This window comes from Falco cherrug, chromosome 5, assembly GCF_023634085.1.
Source record: "Falco cherrug isolate bFalChe1 chromosome 5, bFalChe1.pri, whole genome shotgun sequence".
Taxonomy (NCBI): Eukaryota; Metazoa; Chordata; class Aves; order Falconiformes; family Falconidae; genus Falco; species Falco cherrug.
The window spans coordinates 32,979,374-33,006,397 of NC_073701.1; the positions used below are offsets into that span (position 1 = coordinate 32,979,374).

The window sequence follows — 27,024 nt, forward strand, 5'->3', positions numbered from 1 at the left end:
AGAGGTGGCATGTGTTGGGGCACGTCTAAAAAGACCATAGCTCCATCCATTAACATCGCCTGGTAGAGTGCACAATTTGAATCCCATAATTGTCAAGTGGCTGTGCCATTGTGCAACTCCCACATGAACACTGCAGCTGCCTCCAGCCCCAGTGTGCTTCACAAGCTGAGGCATGTTGAAGATCTGAGGTTTTAACAGGACTTGAATTTATAAGGCAACTGTCTGTCCAGAGAGGTGTGAGGAAGTAAAGTATTGGAGCCCATTTTGGCATCAGCTCTGAAAGGTATTCAGCACTTTAAATTTATGTTAAAGTCAATGGGAGTTGAGCGTGCTCAGCACTTCGCAAAAATTGATTGTGTTACCCTCTTGTGATAACAACAGGGGAGAACAGAGACTGCTTATTAATGACTTTTATTGCAGCAGTGGTTTGTATCATACTTAAGGGCACGGGTTCCTCTGGATGCACAGATTCCTGACACTGCACACACTGCTTCCTCTCTGGTTGCCACCTGGTCTTTCTCAGCCTTTTGGAAGACCTAAGATCCTTCCCTTCAATGCCAATTAGAATCAAATTAACTGAGAATAGTTTCATGCCTGCTTTAAACACTTTACCTGAAGACACTGGACCAGACACATTTTGTGGGTTTCGACAGAATAGGACTGTCATATCACTGTCAACAACATTTTATATTACCTTGACTTGTCAGGAAAGCTCTCCTCACAGGCACTCTCTCCACCTTACAACTATCCTCAAAATCAGGGTTTATTCTGTCAAGGACTTGCTCACATCTCCTCTTCCTAAATCAGTTTGTTTCAAAATGAAAAGCATGCTTTTCTGTCTTCTAGCAGGTGCTGTTGTCCTGCATGCTCATGGAGCCAGGGCACTGTGAGAAGACAATGCTTGCTGCTCTCCCAAATGTCCTTCTCCAGTTCAGAGACACAAGCATCTACATACCTTCTGCTCAGCCCCTCTGTGTTGTTTGACACTATGTATCACTTCTATTCCTGCTGCCATCAGCTATAGATGGAGCAATAATCCTCAAAGAGGACAGAAACCTAGTCCTTTTTTTCCCCCAAGTTTTTGGCTGCAGTCGCTCCTCTCCTTGATTCACTTTCCTCTCCCTCATTGATGAACTGTTAAACAAAATCAGTGGGAAAACAGATAAGTCAATATGAGGTCATCAACCTGAATTGTGTGCAGATGTTTGCATTCTAATGAAAAAGTTTTATTTCCAGTTTTCTCCATGCTTGTTCCAAGTACACGTTTGGATAGAGAGCAGCTGACTGTAGCCAAATCCTGGCAAGACAGGGCAGTAGCAGCTGGAGGAAGGGAGAACTTCAAAGAACTTGCATCCTCCTAAGTGTACTACTGTAAGCACCAGCTCCCAAATTATGTAATTGGTCAGCAGCATCACAGCTCTCAAACTCGTCATTTTCCATCTGCAGATGGCTTGAAGACTGTGCCACCATTCCAGCAGAACTGGCCACTGTGATCCACACAACCTCTGGACTCGATGGCTGCAACTAATACCTAGGAGCGAAGCCACAGAAGCAAAGAATGTTCCAACTTCCACAACATGCAGCAGCCCGTCTGCTTGTTTCAGTATGCCACTCCAAACAACTCACACCAAGGCTCTGCATGCTGCACTTGCACCCAGCTGTTGACAATCCATGATAATTCTAGTTGTCAAATGCTAGCCTGGATATTCAGAAGTCACTGTGGGACTAAACTCAGCTCCTTGAAAGCATCCATCCTCCTGCAATGCTCTTTTTAAATTGAATGACAGACACGCTCTTCCTACAGGCTGGAGATCAGGGACAGAAAGAGAACTATTTTTGATTTTAAACAGTTTAAGGGAGCACCCAGGCCCAGGTACTTCAAGGCCTTTTAAGGAAATTAAGCTTCTTTAGGAGAGGGAGTTTAAATAACACCATGCTAACATAGTTTACAAACCATTACTTTAGCCACTACAAACCAGGGAAAACTGCTTCTGAAAGCAGTATTTCATGTAAGTTCATTCTGGGTTAATATTAATGGGACAAAATTATCCAAAACCACATGAAGAACTGGGCCTTAGATCCCATGCTAATGAGGAGTACAAGGTGCCTAGATAAACAGATGTTATTTTTTTTCCTCCTCAGGCTACTTTTTGGAATGGTGAAATAATGAGCTTAACAAACCCTAGTTAGTTCTTATAGCTAAAAATAGTCTTTGGTAAAGCATTTCATACTTTAATAATTTTCCAGTAGTACTAGCCAGGCCTTCCATTGCAGTTACTTAATTCTCATAAATCATTGTTGAATGTGATTAAGAGATATTAAAGCCACGTTACAAAAATATAAATATGCTACAAATGGTTCCCAGAGGAGTTAACATCTGCTTTTTCTGTGTTACAGTGCTTAAATTGGTAGGGGCCTGTTCTTTATGGCTCTGGAGCACTACACATTTAACCCTATTGAGCAACACCACTGAGAATAGTAACAACACAAATACGCTTGTAAAAATGCTTTAAAATGTTAAGTATTCTGCTAACCTACTAAATGCTATAGTGCTAATTAACCATCTTCTGATCTATAATATATTTAAAAATATTTATAAATGCACACATTATTCAAACTAAATACCCAGTTTATGGAGGCACAAGCTGGAAAGATATTGGTATAACACTGTAAGAAATAGTCATGTAATTCTGTTACCTTCCATTGGCATTATACTCTCCTGAAGCCTGTTATTTGTGCTTATGCCTGTGTAGGACTAGTATTACTTATACTTCCAAGACTTGTGTTAAAATTGCCTCCTACTGGGAAGGCATAACAGGGATCTGCTCCCTCCAGGGGGAAGCCCCTTGGCTGGAACCCTGATTTTTTTCTTGTAATATAATGCTAATCCATTTTATACTATCAGGAGAGCTCTCGTGTGATGCAACAGAGTAGGAAGCAGTGGCTGGAATGCAACAAACTCACTACTGTTTGATATAGATCACAATTATTATCACACAGATTATGCTTTATCAGAGATTTAATGTTCCTTCATTGTAGCTTCATTTTCAAATGTCTTAATCATTACTGAAGACCATCCCAAATTAGATTCTGAAATGTTACCTTCAGTAAATCTCAAGGAACTGACACAATGAAATAAACAACCTATTCCTAGCTCTCTTTGTCTCTCTCAGAGCCCCAGTCTTCCTCTCAGGACCCTTGTCTTTTTCTAACCAAGTTGCTCACTCTTACTGTGAAATACTCCAGGGTCAGAGGTTATAGAAGATTTAGTTTACACCTCAAAACACTGAAAACAGAGGGTAAATGGAGTCAAGATACCACTCACACAGACATGGAACCAGAATCTACAGTAACAGGATAAACAATGAGACCCCCAGCAAATCTGATAATAAGGAAGTTTAATTTTAACTTCCATTGCTGTTACTGAATTACTGAGCAAATTCCTTAAGAAAAAGAAGAAAAAGCTATTCCGTTATCAAAATAGTGTGCGGTGAGATAGGGGGATGGCAAATAAATTGAGGTTTCATATTTTATACAACTACTGCCTCCAGCACAATGCTAAACCCCACTGAGCAAGTAAATTTATTGGCAAAACACATTATAAACTGAAAGGCCACTTAAACTATTCCTCCTTTAAGCTGCTATTTTTGTGTCCCAAATCGGTTGGTACATTGAACAACCAAGAACTGAGATTCAGCTCATCACTCCTTGGCATGATAATAAGGGAGAAGTGAAGTTTTTTTTATTGATGGCCTGAACCTTCCCTTATTAAAAGAAATGCCAAATTGCTCACAAGGAGGAAAATCAGATGGTTATTATTATGAGGAGGGAAAATGAAAAACAGACTCCTCTTTTTTCCTCTCCTTAATGTTGGTTTTTCCATACTGATGGACAAAGATGTCCAACTAGAAAGCTATTGCTCATTTTTAAATTATGTTTGATAACTGCCCATTAAACAGACTTTATCTGAAGAGATAATTAGGACTTCTTTTTCTCTCCCACTTATTTTCTTTCAACTTTTAACTTCCCATGGCAGAAGGTAAGATAAAAGGTGACATGGTATTACCCTCTTTGTACAAATAACTGGAGGAAGTTATTTTTGATATCTTCACCAGCTGGCACAAGAACTTTATGCAAGACTTTCTGTTTTGGATGCATCCATATTCAGAACTGTCATCATTCAGACATCTGACAACTAAACAGCTGGATGACATCCACAAAGCTACTGGTATAAAATGGGGAATACCAAATCAAAACAATCCCCCAAAACCTTCTTAGAAACGTATCTCCTGTTCCCTGCAGTTAACCACACCTCTTGTGCACAGCCCACACAAAGCAGGTGGTTCCACAGCAGCACATAGATATGCTCCGGAAAGCCACTCAAAAGCACAGGCTGGCTCTGTAAGCCACAATTTAATTAATGGTAAACCCTGAACTCTCCTAGTACAGTTGCACAAACAAAGGAACAAAGCTTTTCAAAGCACTGTGGTGCTTTCATTTAATTTAGAAACACGTGGGGTCAGTTTGCCATAGGTCTTTCTCAGCACAGCTGTACTGAAGTCAGCTTGGAACAGGGCTTTGATTTTTGCAGCAGGTTTGGGGACATGAGACTGAAAAAGACAAAAAACTCTCATAATTTAATAACTCAAAAAATATTCAGATGATTAAATGTTTTAATTTTTTTTTAAAAAAGTAATTAAAAATTATCTAAAAAGTTGCACCCAGTAGTCCTTTAAGAGCATGGTTTCTGAGCACAAAATTTCAGGGGAAAGGAGACAGGGATCCACAATGTCCTTAAAGGATCAAATCTATCAAGCTTTGTTTCTGTTCCTTTTTTTTATTTACCTCACATTTTTCCACTGCTGGTTGCTGCCCACACTCGGAGCTGTTCCCCGCCACAATGCCAGCCCGCAGGCTCTCACTGTCGCCTGTCCCTTCTTCCATGGAGTATGTTTTGGAGTGATTGCTGCGGTGGTGCGAGGGGCTGCGACTCTGGGCCAGGCTGAGCTGCTTGCGAAGCATGCGGTTCTCCTCTTCCACCTCCCGCATGCGGACTTCCAAGCTCTCGCGCTCCCGCTGGCTTGACGCCGTGTACCGAGGACTGTGGGGCTGGGATTCAAGAGGAGACAGTGACACTGGCTTCCCATCTGCAAAAGAGAGAAACAAAATACTTCTGTCAGAATATACTTGAAGTTGCATTTTCCTTTACTTGTGAAGGAAGTGTGTGTTTACTTGTGAAGGAATTGTGAAGAAGGGATGTGTTTCAAATACAGCCACGTTTTATGCAGACTTGGCTCTTTAAGGTAATGTTTAAATGCATGGTAACCCTGGACAAATGCTAGAGTTCTGTGAGCTATGGGTCCTACTAGTTTTAAAACCACACTAAAAGATGTGTTTCTTTTGCTCTGGACAGGGCTTCCTGCCAGTCACTTATCTGGAAAGACAGTCAAGAACAGAAGGACTTAATTCACAGACAATTAATATACAGTCAAATATATTTGATAAATGTATGCAAGACAATAAGATTTTGCTATTCCCCATTTCCTCCACAGTCAAGCTACAGTGTTGTGGTTACCATTCTGTGCCAAACAGTAGCCCCAGCTGATTCACATGTGAGAAGCAGATATTTTTATTCAGCAACAGAGTTTTACGGGCTTGCTGAGAAATAAAGAGTTCAGAAGGACCAAACATTCAATACACGTATGGACCAAACATTCAATACACAAATTCTCGTTAAGTATGTTGGCTGAAAAAGACAACTAGGGAATTTTGGAAAAAGCAAAATGGTTCAATTCAACACCTTTAACTGAAAATTTGTATTCCAGAAATAGGGAACACTTAATTTTCACATTTTCAAAAGGTATCTTCTTTGTTCAAAACAGTAATAAAAAATGAGCTAAAGTATAAAAAAGATAAATTATCCTGAAACCAAAGTCCATAAACAAAGACAATTGCAACACATTCCACCATCAGATTCTCAGTACATTATTGCTACCAAATTTTAAGAGAGCAAACAGGGAGGCAGCTGCTGTGTTTTCAAAGAAGACATATTTTCCACATAAATTTATTAAAGCTATATATATTCACATAGAGTGCAAATGCTTGAAAGGTGGTTAAAAAACCCTCAAACTAAACTGCTGTTCAAAAATGTTAATTCAAAATCAAATTGAAACAAAGCAAAAGACTGAGAGTTATCCACACTGTCATAATTAGCAAGACATTCCTTCACAGTGAAGATATGCAAGTATCTTATACTAAGGTACTTCTCTGAAATAACATTCTACGTGCATACATTAAAAGAAATGTTTGCTATTTAGTAATTTTTCCAATGCAGAGAGCCCCTTCGGCTTTATCAAACAAACACCTGCTTGAGTGGTTTATAAAATGGAAACAACGCAGTTAATGTTTAGTTTTTCTCCTTAACAAGTACATTTCTCACCCTCAGACTCAAAACTACCTCCTTGCCAGAAAGACCTGCTCATTGTTTGCTCTCTTCCATTGCTTCATATTTACACAAATGGTGAGCAGTCCTCTAAACTGAGTTCACAATAAAACAGCTATGGAAATTGAAACCTCAATTTTAATTTCTGTTGTTGAGTTATACAGGTATGCGCATTTCCTGTTACCTACATAAAAAGCTATGCCAGTTTTAATATACCATTTGGATAGAATACCTTGCAATTGCCTGCAGATTTTCTCCTTCAAAGATGTCCTAATTTATTATTCTTACAATTAGCAAAGCTTATAGACAAATCTGAGCTTGAAAAATGTCCCAAGAAAGATATTTAATTTTGGTCACTTCCATTTTGGAACTTGAAAACTCAAGAAAATAGTTATTAAAAACTGAATGACAGATTTGCAAAGCCTGAAAATCATGGGTGTAACAACAAAGAAATGTCATCATTAAGGACAAAGCCATGCTACAATTAGAAGTACAATAAAATACTGAGTTAGCTTTCTCCATCCAGCTTGGAAGGCATGGAACTGGAATTGTGTTATTTCTCAGCTGCTGATACCCAAGCTAGGAAGACAACTCATTTGGATGTGATGATACGGCATTCCTATTACTGGACAGCAAGAGTGTGTTGTGTGGACACTGTTAGACAAAAAGAAAAACAGCAGCCCTACTCACCCACACAACCAACCTGTGTTATCATCAGACATACAATTACAATGCAAATCTAGCCAAGACTTCACTGGCAGTCGTAACTCCCTAATTGGTGAATATCCAGCACGACACAGATGTTACTTATCTCTTCCTACTCTTGTCCTTAGATTCTGCTACCTTCTCAAATAATTACCAGAAAAGGTAGTAAGGTATGGAAGTAAATCTCAGAACATTCATCAAAATATGGAAAAAAAATTAGACATGTTTTCAGATATTCTATGGACATAAATCAATAGGCCATGAATGTTGCTTTGCCAAAACTAAAAATTAAAAAAAAAAGGATACCATTTTGTACATCTGAACAATTGTAGCTATATTCATGAGAACAGTTGAACTGTTTCTACACAATATTTAGAAGAAACAGCATACTCTGAGAAAGGGACTGAAAGAAAATACCACCTCAGTGCCTCAGACTGGAAGCAGCAGCAACTAATGAGAGCAGCTCAGTGTTTATGCAGCCTTAGCTTTAAATGCCATTGAACTCCACTAGTGTCTTCTCAGTAGTACACATTCCCGCTGCTATGTAAAAGGCAGTAAGGAAATCATGTCAGGAATTACACAACTAGCCAGCTTCTTGACCTGAAATATATATTAGTTGAATGTAGTGGTTTACTATAAAAATTATCCATGTTTTGTTGCAAAGTGCTAAGCCCATGATGTTTTCTGGGATCACCTCCTCAGGGTTCAGGGTACAGCTGGACAAGTTATATTTTGTTACTAACATTGCTGAATATTCTCAGGTGTATCTTGATGTGTTTGGTATATTCATAACACCCCAACTCCCTGCTGCAAATGATAATGTGACATTTCCAGGACCCATTTGAAATAAAAGAATAAAATCAAAAGTGAACTGCGTTTGATCTTAAGACTCAAAAATCAAGAAATTGTTGTCATAAATGTTGAGGCGGTCTAGCTCATAATTTTTGCACTTCTGAGTTTGGCAAGGCTGGTCGCAAGGTACTATTTGATTTAGTCCTACTACCAGACTAGACATGTAAAGGTATTTTTACTTCAGTGAACATAAGACATGGCAAAACGCCTCTTTGGAGCTACTGCCTAGCAGGTAAACACCCACACGTGCTACCCTGATCTGCTTCCTATCAGTTTTCAAGGCACTATGTGTTTCACTTCATCTTTGAAAACAGGAGTAAGTGGACTAATGTAAGGGACTACTAACATTTGATTGACTGTGTGCTGCTTGGTAGAAGAGTTAAACTGATTGCCCTGCACTTGAGCTTTATAGTTTTAAGTAACTGGTAGAGTGCTCTGGGCTGATGTCTAGGCACTTTTTATATAATCTGAATCAAAATAAAATAACAGAACATAATGAGGTTTGTGTGACTTTGGGACAAAAGATCTCCCAGGGAACACTGCAAGGAACATTGCTGTCCTCTGAAGCAAGTAGTACACACTTTTGAATAGTGCAATAAATAATAATAAAGCTATTAATTTTTATTCTTCATTTGGGGTTATTGCTCTATTTTTGCACCTTGGCAGTCTCAGATTTTATTTTTTTTCCTCTCGGTCTCAAGGCTTTTACTTCAGTTTTTTTGTACTAATACAACTGTACCTAAGAAATAAAAATGACCTACAAAATTCCACTGTCCACAAAACAAAACTGGAACAGAAACCTGAGTAATTATTTCATGGTTGACAGAAGTCAATGACTTATCATCACAGTAGGTCCAACAAATCAGAAAATTTGACATGATGCAAATTATGAATTCTCTGGATTATTGAATGCTTCTGCATATGTGGAGTCACCTGTATTTAAGGCAAGAGATTTCATTAAACCTTACTTAAGTCGCACCTTAAGACACTGGAAGAAACAAAGCCTATAGAAAGCAATCCAGCATGGTGTATTTGAAAGGAGAGGGACTGAAGCAGAGGAATTTTCTTACATAAGAAACATGAAGGATAAGCATTAACACCAAGTTCCTCATTTTGTAGTTATCAGACTTGTAGAGGTGATAGTCCTGAAAAGGACCCAGCAGCTTGGAAGCTCACTGGGGAAAGAGCCATATAGAAAACAAAGTTTAGCCAAAGATTAACTGCAGGGCTGGATAAGGGAGAAAGAAGCAGAGTTGGAGGAGAGAAAAATTCACTCCAATTCGGAGGAGAAGACAAGTTCAGAAGATGGAATCCTGAGTTTCTGAGAAAATCCTGGTCTGAACTCAAGTGCTTAAAATTTTGTTAGGAAGTAACTGAGGCAGGCAACTTTATATAGCATGTTGGGGGATTTTTTTCCCCCCTCAATTTTTAATATTTCTTTTTTGCTCTCTTACATGCAAACTGTGGGTTTTGGCATCTTTACAAGGTCTAGAGGTTTCTACGTGTTTAAATATTATTTATCCCTTGCCTAATAGCATGTAATGCCTTTATAATGAATTAACTGATGACAGTAAACTCTAGGCTGCCTCTGAGATAAGAGGAAGTTATGTTGCTCAGAGATAATGTTTCAGTCTGACAGACTACAGATATAAGAAAACACCACTCCTCCATTTCACATTTCTTCACATTTGGAAATTCACATTATCACTACACCCTTTGAGGACTAGGAGTATAACAATTTGAACCAAAAGCCAACATTCTGCTGAAAGACTTGGGATAGCAGGCAACCACCCTCATGAATTTCCCCCTGTTAAGGCCATGAGGAAAATAATTTGAAGTTCATTCCACAATTATTTTTTTCTCCATAAAGACCACTGTAGAGAACTCCATGGACCCTAAGGGAAAAGAAAATTAAGACTGCAGTCAGGACTACTGAGACATAAAAGCTCTGTGTAAGCAGATAAACTATCCCTTTTCTTTTGGAGCTGTAGCACAGCTTTAATCATCTAACACCTTAGTACTCTATGCACTTCTGCTCAGCTGGATGCTCTGGTAGGTATTGGTTACATGGGCAGCTATAAGTCCTTTTTGTTAACAGTGTGGTACTTTAAGATACATGGTTCCATGAGTAGGTGCTAAGGCATCCCAAGGTGCCTATTCTCACACTCACCAAGGCATTCTTTTCTCCAACGTCTTTTTGTGAATCACTGCAGCGTCATCTCAGCTGGAAGTAGAAAACCTTGCCAAAATAGCCATCTTAACAGTGGAATACAGTCTAAGCAATTTGCTCTAGATCCGTGAACACAGAACTTCTTCATTCTAACGTGACATGAGGCCATTACGAGCTTATGCTTCCCTATTTCAGTGCTAGAAAGTTGTGCCATTGAAAGATGTCACAGTAAGAACACTGAAAGCTGATGTGCACTAGAGAGAAACAGCCCAAGAAATGGCAACCAAGCCTTTCCATACTGCCCAAACAAGTTTCCTCAGCTATTACAGAAAAGCTGCTCCCACCAGTATTAAGCACAAACCATCCTTGGGATTTGGCATGGACAACATATGTGCTAAATTACATGTTCATTGGTAAGGAGAGACTGTTTCCACATGAGATGCCCATCAACCATCAGCCTTGGACTTAGGCAACAGTAATTGCACTTAAGCACTTCAGCATGTCCTTTAAGTGCTAAATCTGTGTTCAATTCCACTGCTGTTAATTGTACATAATCACATGCTAACATGTTTTATTGAACCCAAACCTGAACCATTCAATTCCACTGCAGGCCAGCCTTACTTAAAGCATCACATTATTGGCTGCTACTCATGTACACAGAGATGCCCTCCCACTGTCCTTTCCTTTAAAAAAACCAGCCCCCTACAATCAGAGGATTCAGAAATTAAACATATACAAAAAAACCTACACTCACAGAACATCATGTTTGCAAACTGTATCGGGTCTGAGTGGCAATGTTTTTGCAGCAGGGGTCTACAGGGGTGGCTTCTGTGAGAAGCTGCTAGAACCTTCCCCCATGTCCAATGGAGCCAGTGCCAGCCGGCTCCAAGACAGACCCGCCACTGGCCAAGGCCGAGCCCATCAGCAATGGTGGTAGCGCCTCTCGGATAAGGTATTTAAGGAGGGGGAAAAACCCAACTGCACAACAGCAGCAAAAGTGGGGTGTGAGAATATGTGAGAGAAACAGCCTTGCAGACAGCAGGGTCACTGCAGAAGGAGGCAGGAGGTGCTCCAGGTGCTGGAGCAGAGATGCCCCTGCAGCCTGTGGCGAAGCCCACGGTGAGGCAGGCTGTGGCCCTGCAGCCCATGGAGGTCCACGGTGGGGCAGATACCCACCTGCAGCCCATGGAGGGCCCCATGCCAGAGCAGGTGGATGCCCAAAGGAGGCTGTGACCCCGTGAGAAGCCCATGCTGGTGCTGGCTCCTGAGAGGACCTGTGGCCCCGTGGAAAGAGGAGCCCAGGCAGGAACAGGTTTGCTGGCAGGAATTGTGACCCCACAGGGGACCCATGCTGGAGCAGTGTGTGAAAAACTGTAGCCCGTGAGAAGTACCCACTCTGAAGAAGCTTGTGGAAGGACCGTCTCCTATGGGAGGGACCCCACGCTGGAGCAGGGGAACAGTGTGAGGAGACAGGAGCTGCAGAGACAAGGTGTGATGAACTCACCGCAACCCTCATTCTCCATCCCCTGAGCTGCTCTGGGGAAAGGAGGTAGAGAAATCAGGAGTGAAGCTGAGCCCAGGAAGAAGGGAGGGATGGAGGGAAGGTGTTTTTTTAAGATTAGGTTTTGTTTCTGATTACCCTACTCTGATTTGATTGGTAATAAATTAAACTAATTTTTCCGAAGGTGAGTCTGGTTTGCCCGTGGCAGTAACTGCTGAGTGATCTCCCTGTCCTTATCTCAACCCACAAGCCTTTTGTTATATTTTCCGTTCCCTATCCAGTAGAGGAGGGGAGTGATAGAGCAGCTTTGGTGGGCACCTGGCGTACAGCCAGGGTCAACCCACCACAAAATTCAAACACTCTGAAGTTTGGAAATGTGAGTAACGGTCTCCTGTCCAGTCTTTGCTGTCATTCCCTTGTGCCCGATGACAGGATCATTAATCGCATGATCACCGCTTTATTTCTGAAGAACCTCAGCATCACTGCATGCACAGGATTGATGGTGCTTACAGCTGTTCAGTAACTTGTTTCAGCTCATCATTCAGTTTGTGACCACATGTACCCTGCTCTGAAATAAGACTTATTTATTCCCTCATTGGCCTATTGTGCTAATCAACAGAATACTTCAATGCAGCACAGGGATCAGTGAGTTACTTTTCAAAGTTATTTGAAGGAAAGGTGGTACTATCCCAGTACTTATTTACAGGCAGGGCACAGAAATTTGGAGTAATTAATGCCACAACAAAATACCAGTTTTGGATGCACAATTAAGATGGTTCCGATGTAATTTTTCGAACAAATAAGCACCTTTTCTTCACTTCATTTATTCGGAGGATAGACCTCATCACTTGCATGTGCAACAATACATGCCCAACATTTCTGTAATGCAAGAGTCTGGAAGCTGGAAACCCAGAAAATAGGCTAAAAAAAATAGTTAGCAGTCACTTGGAATAGCTTTGTTTTATGAACACATGTAATGAACTCAGTGGTAGAGGCAGAAACCATTTTCCAGGGCAGACTCAACTTCATAAACCACAAAGCTGTCCCCTTTCTTTCTATGCTCACCTGTCTCGGCCCACGACACACCTTCCAGACTCTCTACATAATTAGAGTGGTCCAAGAACCACTCACCACATTGCTACATTTGCTCTGCACACAAAAGATGCTCTCAGAAAGAGCAATTGTACCGTCAATGGTGGCATCACATTGTGTAGCTGCAGAATGCTGTTCATGTGTTGGTTGAGTGAATGTAATTATGGTACTTCTAACAGGAGTAATAGGGATGGTAAACAGTAAAAGATAAGTAAAGAAAAGGCATGTAGCAACAGAACGCAAGAAGGAAGATGGAAAGAAAATCTAAACATATCATACATTCTTCTTGAAAATGGACATGGCTTTTCTTAATAGCTTGCTTTTTCAAAAGAAATATTAGCTTATTAGCTAATGTTATGAATGTTAGCTTATCAGAAAATTTAAAGCAGGAGCCCATGTGTCTTAGAATGGTTTGCTCATTCCTTGTTTAGAATACAATGACATTTTTCTTTGTTGTTCTTTCTCTTCTGTTGTCTTCTCATTCTTCCTTCTCCTGCTTTGCATTGCCTTGGCAAAATATACGCCTCTCCAAGAAAAGGACTAAAAATAACTTTTTCCCCCTTTCAATTGGGAGTGGAGATGTAAGAAAATAATGCCTTATCAGAGTAAGCACTGAGTGAAAATAAGATTTTATCAGGGACTTGGCTTGACGAAGATAACATGTTATCAAGAGGGGAACTTGGCAAAGATAACACGTTATCAATATCAGGAGCAAAGCTTGGGGAAAATCATGTTTTAATACCTATTAGATTCTAAATAAGCCATCTGTGCTCTTGATGTATTGTTATTTTCTCCAAGTCCCATTCCTGTAAAGATGCTGATTTTTTGGCAAACTACTTCTGTAGCAGTTGGGGAAAGGGGGAAGAAAGGGGAAAAGGAACATCTTTCTCCACAAAGCTAGAGGGATATTCTCTTTCTTTTTAGAAGTTGTGCATGCAAGTAAAGACTGCCAATGTGACAGCTTGGAAGGCTCAAATGTTCAGAGACCAAACAGGTATCGCAGGGAAAACTCCTGCAATACTACTCTGCACGTATACTACAGAGAATCCCGTAACAGAAGAGGGTCAGTACTCCTTCTGTCCTTGACCACCCTATCCAGGCTCAGAGGTGCTGCCTACAGCATTTTTGGCAGAAGCATGTCTCTACAGAGCCATCACTTAGCAATGACCTTTTGTGATAAACAACCACATCAGAACTAGCAGTGGTCACTTGGGGGCACAAATAAATGACCCCTTTTAGATCAGTAGCAGGCATTATCACCATTCAGCTAGAGGTCACCATTCCCACAGCTTAGCTGACCCAAGGGGTCACACAACATTTCTTACCTCCGGCAGTGCAAAACATCAGACTCGGTTTAAGTGGTCAGTGGAGCTGGTTGGAGCTAGCCTGACTGCCTCTGCCCTGAAGCATTCCCCTCTACCACCTCCGCTATGGGGGCAGAGACAAGGCACTGTCTAGTGGGTGTCTGTGCCCTGAATCTGAAGCGTTCTGCAACTCAATTATAAATCTTCAGAGTTACAATCCGGATGAATTTAAATAAATTGTGGCACCTCCTGGAAAATGAGAAATCCATTTCATAGTAGGATGGACTACTAACTGCCTTAAATGGCAGAATGTGGGTGAATGCCACTGGTTATTCATAGGAATGGGGAAGTAGGGAATAATTAGAAGGGAAACTGTATGAGGGACTGTAGGAGTGTGATGTGAATAATAAAGCACATTTAGGAAAAGGCATATGAATGATATCTGCAGGGTAAGTATTTGTAGCCAGCTGAATTTCCCTGGTGTACAGTAGGAGTGGGAGGGAAGACAATGGGATCTATTAATCAGAAGATCTCCTATGGAGGAGCTGCATCTCTTTTTTCATTAACCATTTAGATATCTTATGCCCAGAGTTTTCTCTGTGTTTCAGGCGTGAGCTTGGTGTTAAGGTAACTTCTGAGGCTCTGATAGAGCAGAACACACCATCAACAGCAGGCAGCCATTACAGCTCTCCGAGGTAAAGCATGTGCCCAAATGCATCCCTGCAGCTATACACAGAACTGTGACTGTCATTCATAGCAGAGGGACGTAAAAGACTGAAACTCTTCTATGTTTGCTCCTGCTCAGAAAAACACTGTGTAAGAGACAGGAAGTGAAAAAGTCTAAAATACAGCATTTTATAGAGTTTTAAAGAGTACATAAAGTACAAGAAATAAGTATCTATAAGCTTACAAAAGATTATAAAAATACCTATAGGTTTCTACAATTGCCACAGTAACCACAAGCATGAGACAAGTACACTCAATCAAAGCCTAGTAGTAGTTAATTCAGATTCTGTTGCTGATGATTAGCCTCAGCTGCTCATCCATAGAGACTCCAGCTGATAATTATTAAGTTAAACTTCTGAGCAGTATTTGCATATGTAAAGCATGCTCTCCCTGCTGAAGCAACAATGGATGCTATAATGCATTTCCTGATTGTACAGCACTTGGATTTGGGGAACCTGGGCAAGGGAGTCCGCTTTGCATATCCTTCCTTACCCTCATCAGACCAGCCATTCAGAAGAAATACACTTACACATAGTGACATCAACAAGCTAGAGCAAAAAACAGTCCTAACCCTGCGTAACAGGAAAAATGCAAATGTTTGTTTCAACCAGAATATCTCTAATAAGAATAAGAGAGAGTTCTGTATATTCCTGGAAACATTTACCTAAGCTTCCTTACAAACTGAAAATTGTGTAACAACTGCTCTGTGATAAGACAGCCTGGTCACCTTAAAAGGCATGCAGAAACTCCAGTGGACAGATTCAGCCTATTAATTCCTAGTGACATCTAGGTGTTGCCCCTGCCTCTGAAGGTTATGTGGTTCTCTGTTTAGCCTTTCCTCATCTCACTTTCTCCAGATCAGAGGTTCATTTCCTGAATGTGACCCTTGGTCATTAGTCATAGCCACGCCCCCCCGTAGTATCAAGAATAAAGATAAACATACACAATGTGTAGATTACATTTATGTGTGGAATTCTCCATGTTTTAGCATTATGTGACAGACAAGGCATGCCCAGATCTGCTTAATACCAGAGGAGTTCATAGGCACTTTAGGGATAGGGAAATGTGGAGAAGCATTAGGAAGACCTTTATGGAATCTGTAACACAACTACTTGCTCCCATGTAGCTACCACAAGACTTTGGTTTAAGAGTCCATCATAGACTTACTATTAACAGACCTGAACCAGACAGCAATGAAGAGTACAGCAAAAGAAGACCAAATCTGGGAGATGGCTGAACAAATGAGGGCTAAGCGAAGGCAGGTGGTCAGCCTCTCTGAAAGCCAGCATGTAGGCTCTTAAGTGACAGTTTATAATTTAGCTATAGCAAAATTTATGTTTATTGCTAGAAGTCACCTGGTAGCGCTGCTACACACAATCTCCAAAGTTGATTTTCAACACATCTGCAGAAATGTTGCAGTATTAGTTCAGGCTGGTTGGTGCTGCTGAAACCTGCTGGAAAGCTTGTTATATCCCTTAATCTCCCTTGGCACAGAGATGCCATCAGAGAATCATGTGCTGGTATTTTGACTGAGGGTCCTGGAAAAGAAGATTGTCTGAATACTGACTGAGCATCAAGGATTGTTCAAGGATAAATAAGTAAGTAAATAAAAAAATCCAAATTCTGTACCACACAATTTCTTCCTTAGCAGGAACCAGATCTGTAAGAAACTGAATCTTACAGAGCTCTAGCCAACAACAATGGGTATAAGCACATATACATACAGGCAAGCAGCAAAGAAAAAAATTTCAAAACAATGATGTCACTTCTTTCTAAATGTATCTGAAAATTACACATATAGACAGAAATACTGCAACTTTAAATTTCTAGTTTAATATGTTATGAAATAACATCAGTGTTATTTCATGATGACATAGCAGTGCATGTTATTAATCTCTTTCAGTACTGAGTCTTCTATTTTCCCCACACATTCTCAGCACTCCTCATTTGCTGCACCTGTCATTTCAGCCACTTCAGTCCTGAAGAAGTGACGGGAAATGCAAATAACTGCACATTCAGAACACATGAAGGCTGATCAGTGTTATGACATTTATCTCCACTTATGTGAAGAGATAAAATAACTCCTGAGTTAGTTTCCCATCCTCCTCATGAAGAAAAATGTCATAACAGATCGTCATGTACTATATACAGCAAAATTTCTAACACACTTTGCAGAGAAAAAAACATCACAGCAGTGATGCAGATGGTAGGTTACATGTCATGGCTATGACATCAGAAACGAAACCCACAGCATTTTAAAATAGTAGATATAAAAATAAGTCATAATATGGAAAAAAACCCCTAGAACAACCATCCACAAATCAGCTAAAGGAAACTAGTTAGATTACTTGCAGAAGTTACAATTACGTTAAACAGCAATGAGTTGTCTATATAGTTCAGTGGAATCTTGAACAGATATTCACATTTTCTTATTTCCTCACATTTTCCAAATAGAAAGCCACAGCTGGCCAATATATTGTGTTTGATAAAATAATACTTCTTAAAAACTACAAAATCCATAATATACAGAAAAGGGAGTAATGAAATTAAAACAAAGAAACTAGAAATATATTCTAAAGTACCATGAAATCCATGGAAATCAACAGTGGTTTCAGAATTAGCTTCAGTGTGGACAGATATCTACCCCAGGACTACAATATATTTTTGGTGACCAGACTTCATTGACATGTAATATGGAACTTGTTTTTTGCACTAAATTGCTTAACATTTGCCTTTAAAAAAATATTTAGCTTTAGTATATTAAAGATGCTCTTCTATAAAGATGTAAGAACTACATACAGAACTCATTTTATATCAGATATGTCAGGCAGATAGATTTCATTTCAATTGGTGACCTAGGTTTCCTATAAAACGTGAGGAAATTACTCTTCCTTATGATATTTTTGTTTTGTTACAAAAGTGAAGACAGCAGATCAGAAACATAATCCTATTTCAAGTGACTCAAAGGCAAAACTCAGTGACTTTGATGAAAAGAAGCACAGGTCTAATATTTCATGATATTCTGCATGCATACAGCACGGTGGTGTTAGTATTATGTTGTACTATAAATGTACACAGTGCTGTACTGTGGTAGGTCAGAATATGGGCCATATCCCCTGTGCCCTATCACAAACCTGCTGAGTTTCTTGTGCAGCAAGCAAATGAAAATTTTTATTTTTGAGCAGCCACAAGTATATTAAGGTTAAATATCATCAACTAACAGCAAGATGTAGATGTTCTGCCTACTGTCTTGTAATAGATGAAGTGTATTCCTGAAACTAATTCATATTTCTGCTCCAGTGAACAGAAACATCTTAATGTATATTTAGGATCCTAAGTAAATATACCTATTCTTGTTTAAAACAACACTGAGGTGAAGCCCCACTGACATGCTTACTTCTTATTCTAAAATAAAGTTGCTTTACTCAATCAGGGCAGCAATGCTCAATATTCATGGGATGTGCGCGTATTTACATAAATACTTTTTCTTTTTTCCTCAAGTAGATCACTTGTTTTCTAAGTTTTAATTATCTTCAGGAATTTCTCTCAAAAGTAGAATATATTGTGGGAGACTTCTTTAATAAGTACAAATTAAATACCACAGTCTGGCTTTTCTAATGATGCTTTTGTTAGATAGCCTGCGATCAGGCCCTAGACTTTCTACAGCAAGGTATACTCTGAACCAGTTGATGTCTATGACAGTTTTTGTGTTGGGGTAAAGGGAAGATGAAGCTGGAGGCATTTACAAAAATTCTTGCTCTGTGTTTAGGAGTAAATGGGTTGTGTGTAGTGGTCAATTACAGTCTTGCAATGGCCCTTTGTTGATAGACATTCATTAAAATATCTGCCCACCTTCCTTTGTCAGTGGAATTATATGTTTTTTCATTTCTGTCATTTGAAGTATCTTTTTTTTTTATCTTAAAGTCTAAGTGAAATACATGGAGACCTGACCAGAGTTGTTTCACATTAAAAAACCCAAGATCAACACCTAAAAAACATAATGCCTAAAGAACAACCAGACATGGAAAAAACCAATAGGTTAGCTACATAAAAAAATGCTGCAACTGTAGAAGTCCTTCAAAGGTCAAGCTAAAGAAATAACAGCAGCAAAAATCCAAAAAGCAATACCATCAAACCCAAGAGAAAAAAGTAGCTCCCTTCCCATCTACTCCCATCTTGTTCTAAGAAAAGGGAAAAACCTCATTATTTTTAGTTACACATTCCATATTATTCTGAACTAGTCCACACATGGGAATCAGATGTTAGGAACTGATATAGGATAAGATTTGAGGAGTGAATGCTAGAAGGACATCCCTTGCTTCACCCTTCTTCTCCCTCTGAGAACAGGCTGCTGTAATACATACCCTTAGGGCAAATAACAAAAGATGGCCTTCTCCCTTCTAAATTATGACCACCTGCCCAGGAAAAACTGAGGCAGACAACAGAATAAGAATACTTTATTGTGGTATTACTGTCAAGTTTACTTTTTACATTATGTATTCTTCTGGTCTTAACTATCATTAAAATACTACAGATACTGAGTTATATGAGCTCTGACTTCACGTGTTCCAGAAGAAAACCCCACATTTCTATCATTGTATAATATGTATTTTGTCCTTTATGGTAGAATTCCACTTGGCAGGACATTTGACTGTGATTTTTTATGTTTTGAGAGACAGTCTTTCCTCTTCTGAGAAACTGTAACTTCCCAGGTATGTATGTAAAATTCACACTAGCAGCACCTTATACTAGCACCTTCTATGGAAACAATCTTGTTTCTTATTTGAAAAGCACAAATATCTATTGTATATTCCAACAGACAGTGCTTTTCTTTCTTTTCCTGAATAATCTGACTGAATCCAATCAACAGGGAAAGTAAAATTCCAGACTTACCTAAAGACCACATAGGTCTATTCTAGTCTATTATAATGTAACAGTCATTAAACCTTATTCCAACTTGGAACATTAAGAAGCACACAAGGTGTAAGAGTGAGCAAAGAATTTGCTGCCTTTGTTCAGTATTTCCATTCTTAAAATTGTATTTAAAGTCTTGCAATATTTTAGATTTATTGAAAAGTCAAATCTTGGAGTTACATCAGAAAATATCAGTGCCTTTTGCCTCTTTGTTTCCTTTGCAGTAAGATCTTGTTTTCATCTCTGTAGGAGAAAGCTGAAAAAACCATGACCTGTCACGATGAAAAAATCAGAAGATCAAGCTCTTAAAAACTTGTAATTGTAGTTACAGTGAATCATGACTATTGAACACTTTGCAATGTCAGGGGGTTTATGATGAATTTTCAAATGATTTGTGGTTTACTACGATGGGTACATTCTGTAACAGCAGATACATCAGCTAGTGTGGGTAAACGGAAGGGCCAGCACCTGTGACAAGTTTGTGATAGCTATGGTGCAGCCATCAATCCAGCCTGAAGAGTGCTTACTAATACAGCCATAGGTGTTGCTGGGCATTTAAAGGAGCACTAAATACCCTATGGTTATCTCCTGCAGAACTTTCAAGATGACAGTATTATACCAGTTAAATAAATACACAAAATCAACAACTATTTATTATCAATCATTTGAATTACTGTTTGTTTGTTTTTTTTTTAATTTTTGTTGGAATTATCCTTGAGAGGGGTCTGCAGGCATAGTTTTGCACTGAAAAGCATGTTATTTTCACTGGTATGTCCCCAGTACTCGTAATAGGGTTTTCTCCTTCTCCATACTGGGCACTTAAAAGGTGTCCAGATCCAAGGAAAAAATGCTCAGATAAAAGTAAAGTGATATCAATTCCACTCTGTCACACTATAGCACTTAGAATGCAGAAGTTTAACTCTGCCAAGACTATAAACCTCCAAATCTGTTATATACCAATTACAATGTATTTAATTTCACAGCTGTGCCTTTTCCCTTTTTGATGTTTTCCCCCCTTTTTATGCTTCTCTTGTTCAAGCATTTTGGATCTGGTTTTTAATCGGGTCCTGATGATCCTTAATGCCTTAATTTCAGAGCCCAGCATTCCCCAATTCCCTTCTTCATTTTGAAATTTCTGCAAATTCTATATTCATCCTCTGTGTGGCTGTGCAGACTGTAATCCCTCATAATAGGCTGATGCTGATCCTGCTCTATGGATTAACCAGTGTAAAATGCTTATGTAATGAATTTTCATCAATTCATGCCTTCCAAACTCAGCCTCAAGCAGCCCAGGTATATCTAATCTAACTGACTGGCTTTTATCAGCTGCACACAAGAGATGTGAAAATAAGCCTCATTTCAAGCCTCAGTCGCACAGCTACAACCATGTTATTATTTATTTTATTTAACAGAATGAGTATACGTGAGGAATTCTAAGGTAAACTCTGCAGTTACACATCACTGGATCCAGTACGGTATATGTTTCTTTGAAAATTGTGAAATGACAATATTTTCATGCCTGTTTTTGATTATTTCTCTTAAAAAGAGAGAGGAAAAAATACAGCTGAACTTCAAGTGTAATTCTGCTGCTTTTTTCTTGTGAAATCTATATTCCCATGCCAGATGGTGTCTGAGTTATCAAAGTTATTACCCTAAACTCAATTAGGGAAGAATGAAAGTAATTAAGTAGGGGATGAAATTACATAAGTATTCAAGATATAAAGCATCTAATATAGGTGAGGATTCTCTAAATTAGATAGAAATTAATCTATGAATTCAGCCTACAACACAACAGGTGGAGCCTTCACTTTCAAATATTCGAAGACATTGTGCAAAATTCAGTACTTGCTGAAGAAGGCACAATTCTCCATGAAAGAAGGTGGGAGTTGTTTTTGTAGTCTGGAGGGGATATTACTAGCAATCACCAAATGCACTCTGAGAGTTATTGCTCAAATGTTCCTGTATCTGTTGGGGGATGTTTTTTCAGGCTGTTGTATGACCTCAGGAATGCTTGTTTCCTTTCTTAATCCTGACTGTTTCCTACCAACCAGAGCAAAAAACAAATACGGTAAATATGTTTTACCATAAAATCTGTAAAGTAGACACCACAGAGGTGCTGTTGACACTCAGTTTATTTTACACCTTTTTTTTTTTCTTTCTCCATTTGGTTTTCCTTTGGTGAAGTAAATCTAAACAAGTTGGCACTGAGCTACAGGCATGACTGACAGCTACAGCTACACGTTTTAAATGCAGTGGTGAAGCAGCCAAAATTATTTTTTAATCTACTAATGACAGTCTACTTATAGGAGAAATAAGTAAAAAAATCCTAGTGAAAACAAATCTCTTCTACTTATAAAAATTCATTTCTCCATAGCTTCTATTGACAAGAATCATGCATTTATGGATAAAACTAATCAGAATCATTTGTTAGTGCTATGCAGGCTACTCACTAATTTTCTCTTTAACAGATACATATACCAAAATTCTCAAGGTATGCATAGGGAAAGAAGGATGGTAAGTAAAGTACATTATCTTCTGGAATGCTCAGAATTGGTGCTGCATGGCTGAAAGATACAAAACTTCTACCACTTTGGAGAACAGGGATGTAGCTTGTGCTACTGCTAAAGGCAAAATCTCTGGCCAGAAAGGGAACAAATTAAATCCTAAGAATGCATGCATCTCTTTTTTCTACACTGGGGACAGAAATGCTGGGAGGGAAACGGCCTTTAGGAACATATGTCAATTATACCATACCATACCGTACCATATCTAATGGTACTATGTGAAAAGAATACAAGAACTTTAAGAACAAGCACTGAAAATATCAGAATTACATCTGTCTTCATTTGCCTCATGTGTGTACAGGACAAAACAAAGCAAAAGGCAATCCTGCATATACCAGCACCTGAGATGCAAACACTAGCAATGGCTCCAGTTTGCAGAGGTGACAGCCTGACAAACCACAGTACCGTGACACACAGGCTTAAGAAACTCCCAAGCTCTTTTCCCCACAGCCCTAAAGAATGGGCTATTTTCAATGCTGATCACTTAAATCTTGTTTTTAGCACAGCCTCACAAATATTACAACCACACACAAGCAGGCAATAGTGGGAATGAGTAGTTGTTTAGGAGAAAGAGTAGAAGCAGAGGCAGGGAGTATCAACTTCCTAACCAGCTGGACCAGGGCCTCAGGGAAATCTGCCTTTGGTTACATGCTTTCAGCAGCGGTGGCACACACATTGCCTGAGCAGGGCAGCTCTCAAAGGCTTTACCAGGACTAAAAGCAGACATATTCAAAAGACTCAAATTTCTGCAGCTCAAGAAAGGCAAGGAAGGGCTGGCATATGGCTACAGCAGAGCCACCTCTCAGAAGTCTTTGAAAATACGATGCATGAGGAGAAGTGAAGCCAATTTATGCCATTGAGAACCACAAATCATTGCTGACAATAGCAGGTTTTCAATTGCATTCTGAAACACAAGGTTTGAATTGCATTCTGAAGCACATGGGTTTTGATTCATTACTGAAGAACTTTTAGGGGACATCAAAAGGAAGCTATTGAGATGAGTTGGTGGTAAAACAAGAAGCCAAAAGTACTCACACAGATCCTTGTGACAAGCAAGTTCAACAAAAAGATGGTGGCAAGGTTGGCAGAGTTCTGCTTGCCAGGTAATGTAATTGCCCCCCCCCCCCCCCCCCCCCTTCCCTCTTGTTACTCATACTGAACACTGTCTTACCTGGAAATTGAAAGATCTTCTGCTCAGGGGACTAAAACTTGCAGGGCCTCTGAAGGCTTACACAGTCAGTGATCTCAATTAAAAACAGATCATGAAAAAATTGAGAAAAATTGACTACTGGAGACTTTTATACCTCTGGGGAATTGATCCACTATGAGATGTCAGGGTACATATGGGACTAGCACATGCACATGATATGGACGTCTATCAAAGGCTTCCAGAGGGGAAAAAAAAAAAAAAAAAAGTCCCATTTGTAATTATTATCAGTTTAGCTGTGACATTACCGAAAATACAGTAACAATACATGACATTTTCATGACCACTGCAGGTCAGGACAGGTAAGGCAATGGCACTTTCAAGTGGTGTATGAACACTTTCATCCTATGCTACATGGGTAGCATAAAGGGCAGAATGCAAATTGTTCCCTTTTTGACCACTCCTTCCATATCAACTAAAGCTACCAATAAATCATGACAAGTGTTTCTTGCTGGCTGAATTTCAAGGCATGGAGAATTTTGAACTAGGGCATGGCACAATGATGGGCTTATATATGTCTTCAGGAAAAAGAGCTCAAACTATTAGGGCAATAGAGTATGCAGAGAGCAATGAAGCGCTGCTCAGAGAAACCTGAAAATCAGTAACTTGAGGTCATATTTCATATATTACTTTGTAAAATGAAAATAGCAAGAGAGGGAGGCACAAAGCCAATTTAGAATAGGGAACACATGAACCAGAAAAAAAGCATAATGAAACCCCAGAAATAAAGCTGTTAAGGTGAAGATGTCAAAACCATCTATTGAGTTTAAGACAAGCATAGCAGATGCTAACCTTAATTTAAATTTTACCAAGGAAAAACATATCTGGTAGAATTTTGGTTAATTTGTTGAAGAAAAAGAGATCACACACTCTTAAGACTACTCAGTTTTAGGGAAATCAAAAGAGCATCTATATTACTTTTACTGAATTTAACTATCCTAGTTTCAGGGGACAATGAAATCCTAGAGAACTAGTAAACTAGTTCCTAGTACCTGTTAGAGAAGTTTCTCACCCCAGGTAACCATTAGCAGTCTTAGCCAGAATCTTAATTTATTTGGTACAGTGGTGAAATGCAGCTCAGGCTGGGTGCCTCCAGAGAGGGACCCCAAACAAAGTAATCCCTGGCAAATTATACCTTTACAAGCCACTTCCTACCCTTCACGGGACAGTTCAGTCCAATAATAATATTGGGGTCTGAGGTCTCCTTGTTCTTCACAGGGTCTTGTAATTGTCTCTAGGGGGGCTGTTTCTTCTCCGAGCTCTGAGGTTGCAGCTTCTGCTGACAGGGGGTAGTGGCCTTCCTTGCTTCCTTATCCCCTGGCAGAAACTGGCACTGGGGCCTCCTTTTACCTAAGCAGGCAAAAGTTTCAGCATTTCTAGTTGCAAGCTCACAGTTTGCTGCCTAAGGCTTCAACAAATTTAGGTCCTAATGCTAAGCTGCTAACTCCAAACAGTTTCAGTCTAATATTCCTTAACTGAACCTAAAGTTTTTGTAATGTTGACTTACTCAGAGGTATGAGAAATAAATCTAAACCAATGGATGTATCTATACAGAAGCAATTCTCCATATGCAGTGACATATCCATCAGCACTTTCTTTGAAAGAAAAGAAAATTACTGACTTCAGTAAAAGAAGCAGTGGTGGTTCTCTTTATAATTTATAATTCAGATGAGGGTGAATTCTACCACTAATCTAGCAGGCCAGAATTATTAAGACACTTGACTGAGAACTTGTCCCCAGAACAGCTTTCTCTACCAAGCCTATTATTTTATCTTAATTTGAAATTAATTTATTAATTTAAGCTGTCAAGAAAAGTCTAGCAATCAAAAACTTTTTAACTTTCATTTTTTCACTGTTTCTCATTCCTATTTCCAGTGTAGACTGGGGGATGTAAGAATAATGAGGTAGAAAAGCACCCATAATTATTGTTTTCATTTAGGTGATGAAGAAGACGAGTATATTGATACTTTCCAATGAAATTCTATTCTCTGGACTTTTTGTATGCCTTCCTACCGTTTTGACAAAATATGGTCTTAAAAATCACTTAGATGATTTAGAAGCACATCCCATTAAAAGAAATAGTCACTGAGGAGCCTCGGGGGCTTGAGAGGAGCAGATTTTCAAAGAAAAGCAGGTATCTACAATGGACATAGGTGCACCTTTAGGCATCTATTCTCACACAAATTGCTTAAGTGACTTTAAAAAGAGAGTCCTAACTGACTAACTTTGCTCATGAATACTGACACATAATATTATTTTGAAAATGCTACCCCAAAACGTCATAAATCCATTCTGACATCCAGGTACCTGCCAATGCTCTGTAAGCAGACAAGCCTCAGGAAATGCAAAGGACGTTTAAAGGAGAAGAAAACCCACAAACCTGGAACATGGTGTGTATGTCAATGGCTGCTACGAAAGGGTTTGACAGTGTCTAGTTCCGATTTTCATGTTGTACTGCAATAATTTGGCTTTGAAGATGTTGGTAACTTCTGCTTTACATTTATTATACTGATAATGAAAATGCTGCCAAAACCGAAATCTGAACTCTCTTTCCGATTTAAATAAACGAGAGAGGGTACTGCCTTGTCCTACACAGTGATGATTGGTTTTGTGCAGGTAACAGAACAGAGCACTTCAGTCAGCTCTTAAATATGAGTCTTGATAACGTAGCCTAATTTTAGGCTGCTCAGTTCATCCTGGCGACTCTGAGTCTGTCTGTGCTCAGAAATTTCAGAATCAGAACAGAATTTCTTCTGCTACTGATTCAAAGCCACCATGCAGCAGTTAAGCCAAATTTGAGAGATGAATACCAAGCAGCCTCACAAAATTGTATACATCAAACACCTTTATGTGGATGCTTAATGTGGATATGGAATAATAACAAAAACAGTTTTGGCCGAACAGCTCATTAATTTCTTCTTTCAAAAAGTGTATTAATTAGAATGAAAATATTCCCCATTTACTTCACCAGATCCAAATACGAGGCCCTAAGAGTACATTTTTCCCAGCAGAGATCATATAAATTAAAAACTTTTAAAAAAACACCACCAAAAACCAAAATAACAAACTCTTATGATTTTATGTTATTGTATTGAAAGCCCTTTGGTAACAAACTAAAAACCAAATCGTTGCTCAAGGGATTTTTCAGGCTTTTAGGACATTCACCTAAGCTTCCAAGACTTCTTGAGCCATGAAATAGGGTATGAAAACGTTTAATCCCTGACTGAACTGTTACCCTTGTGGAAGCACTGTGAGTACATACAATTACACCAGAAAAACCCCCTCATGTTCACCAGCAGTATACTTCATTGTTAGGAAGCAACTTATTATATCAATACAGAGGGTGTTTTATTGGTACAGTTGCTTCCACGCTAAAAATGCTTTACCAGTATAACATAGGAATGATTGTATACGGTGAAGTGCTCTTAGAAAGGACACTGGTTAGGCCACTGCAGCATTTTGCAATTCCTCTATCACTTTCCTTCCTTTACAGTTCTATAAATAGCATTTTTTAATTGCCAGCAACTTAGCATATATATAAAATTTG

General features: G+C 39.2%; 1 protein-coding gene across 2 annotated transcripts in view; it reads right to left on the bottom strand.

Annotated features, from left to right (window-relative positions):
- Positions 1 to 27,024, bottom strand: part of LARGE1 (LARGE xylosyl- and glucuronyltransferase 1) — a 286,548-nt gene that overhangs the window by 137,687 nt on the left and 121,837 nt on the right. For both annotated transcript variants that reach the window (XR_003563335.2, XM_027816040.2), the window contains exon 4: positions 4,846 to 5,147. Coding sequence is in view for 1 of the 2 variants with exons in the window: in XM_027816040.2 (XP_027671841.1) it covers positions 4,846 to 5,147 (302 nt within the window). In the remaining variant the exon portion in view is untranslated. The remainder of the gene's footprint in view (positions 1 to 4,845; positions 5,148 to 27,024) is intronic.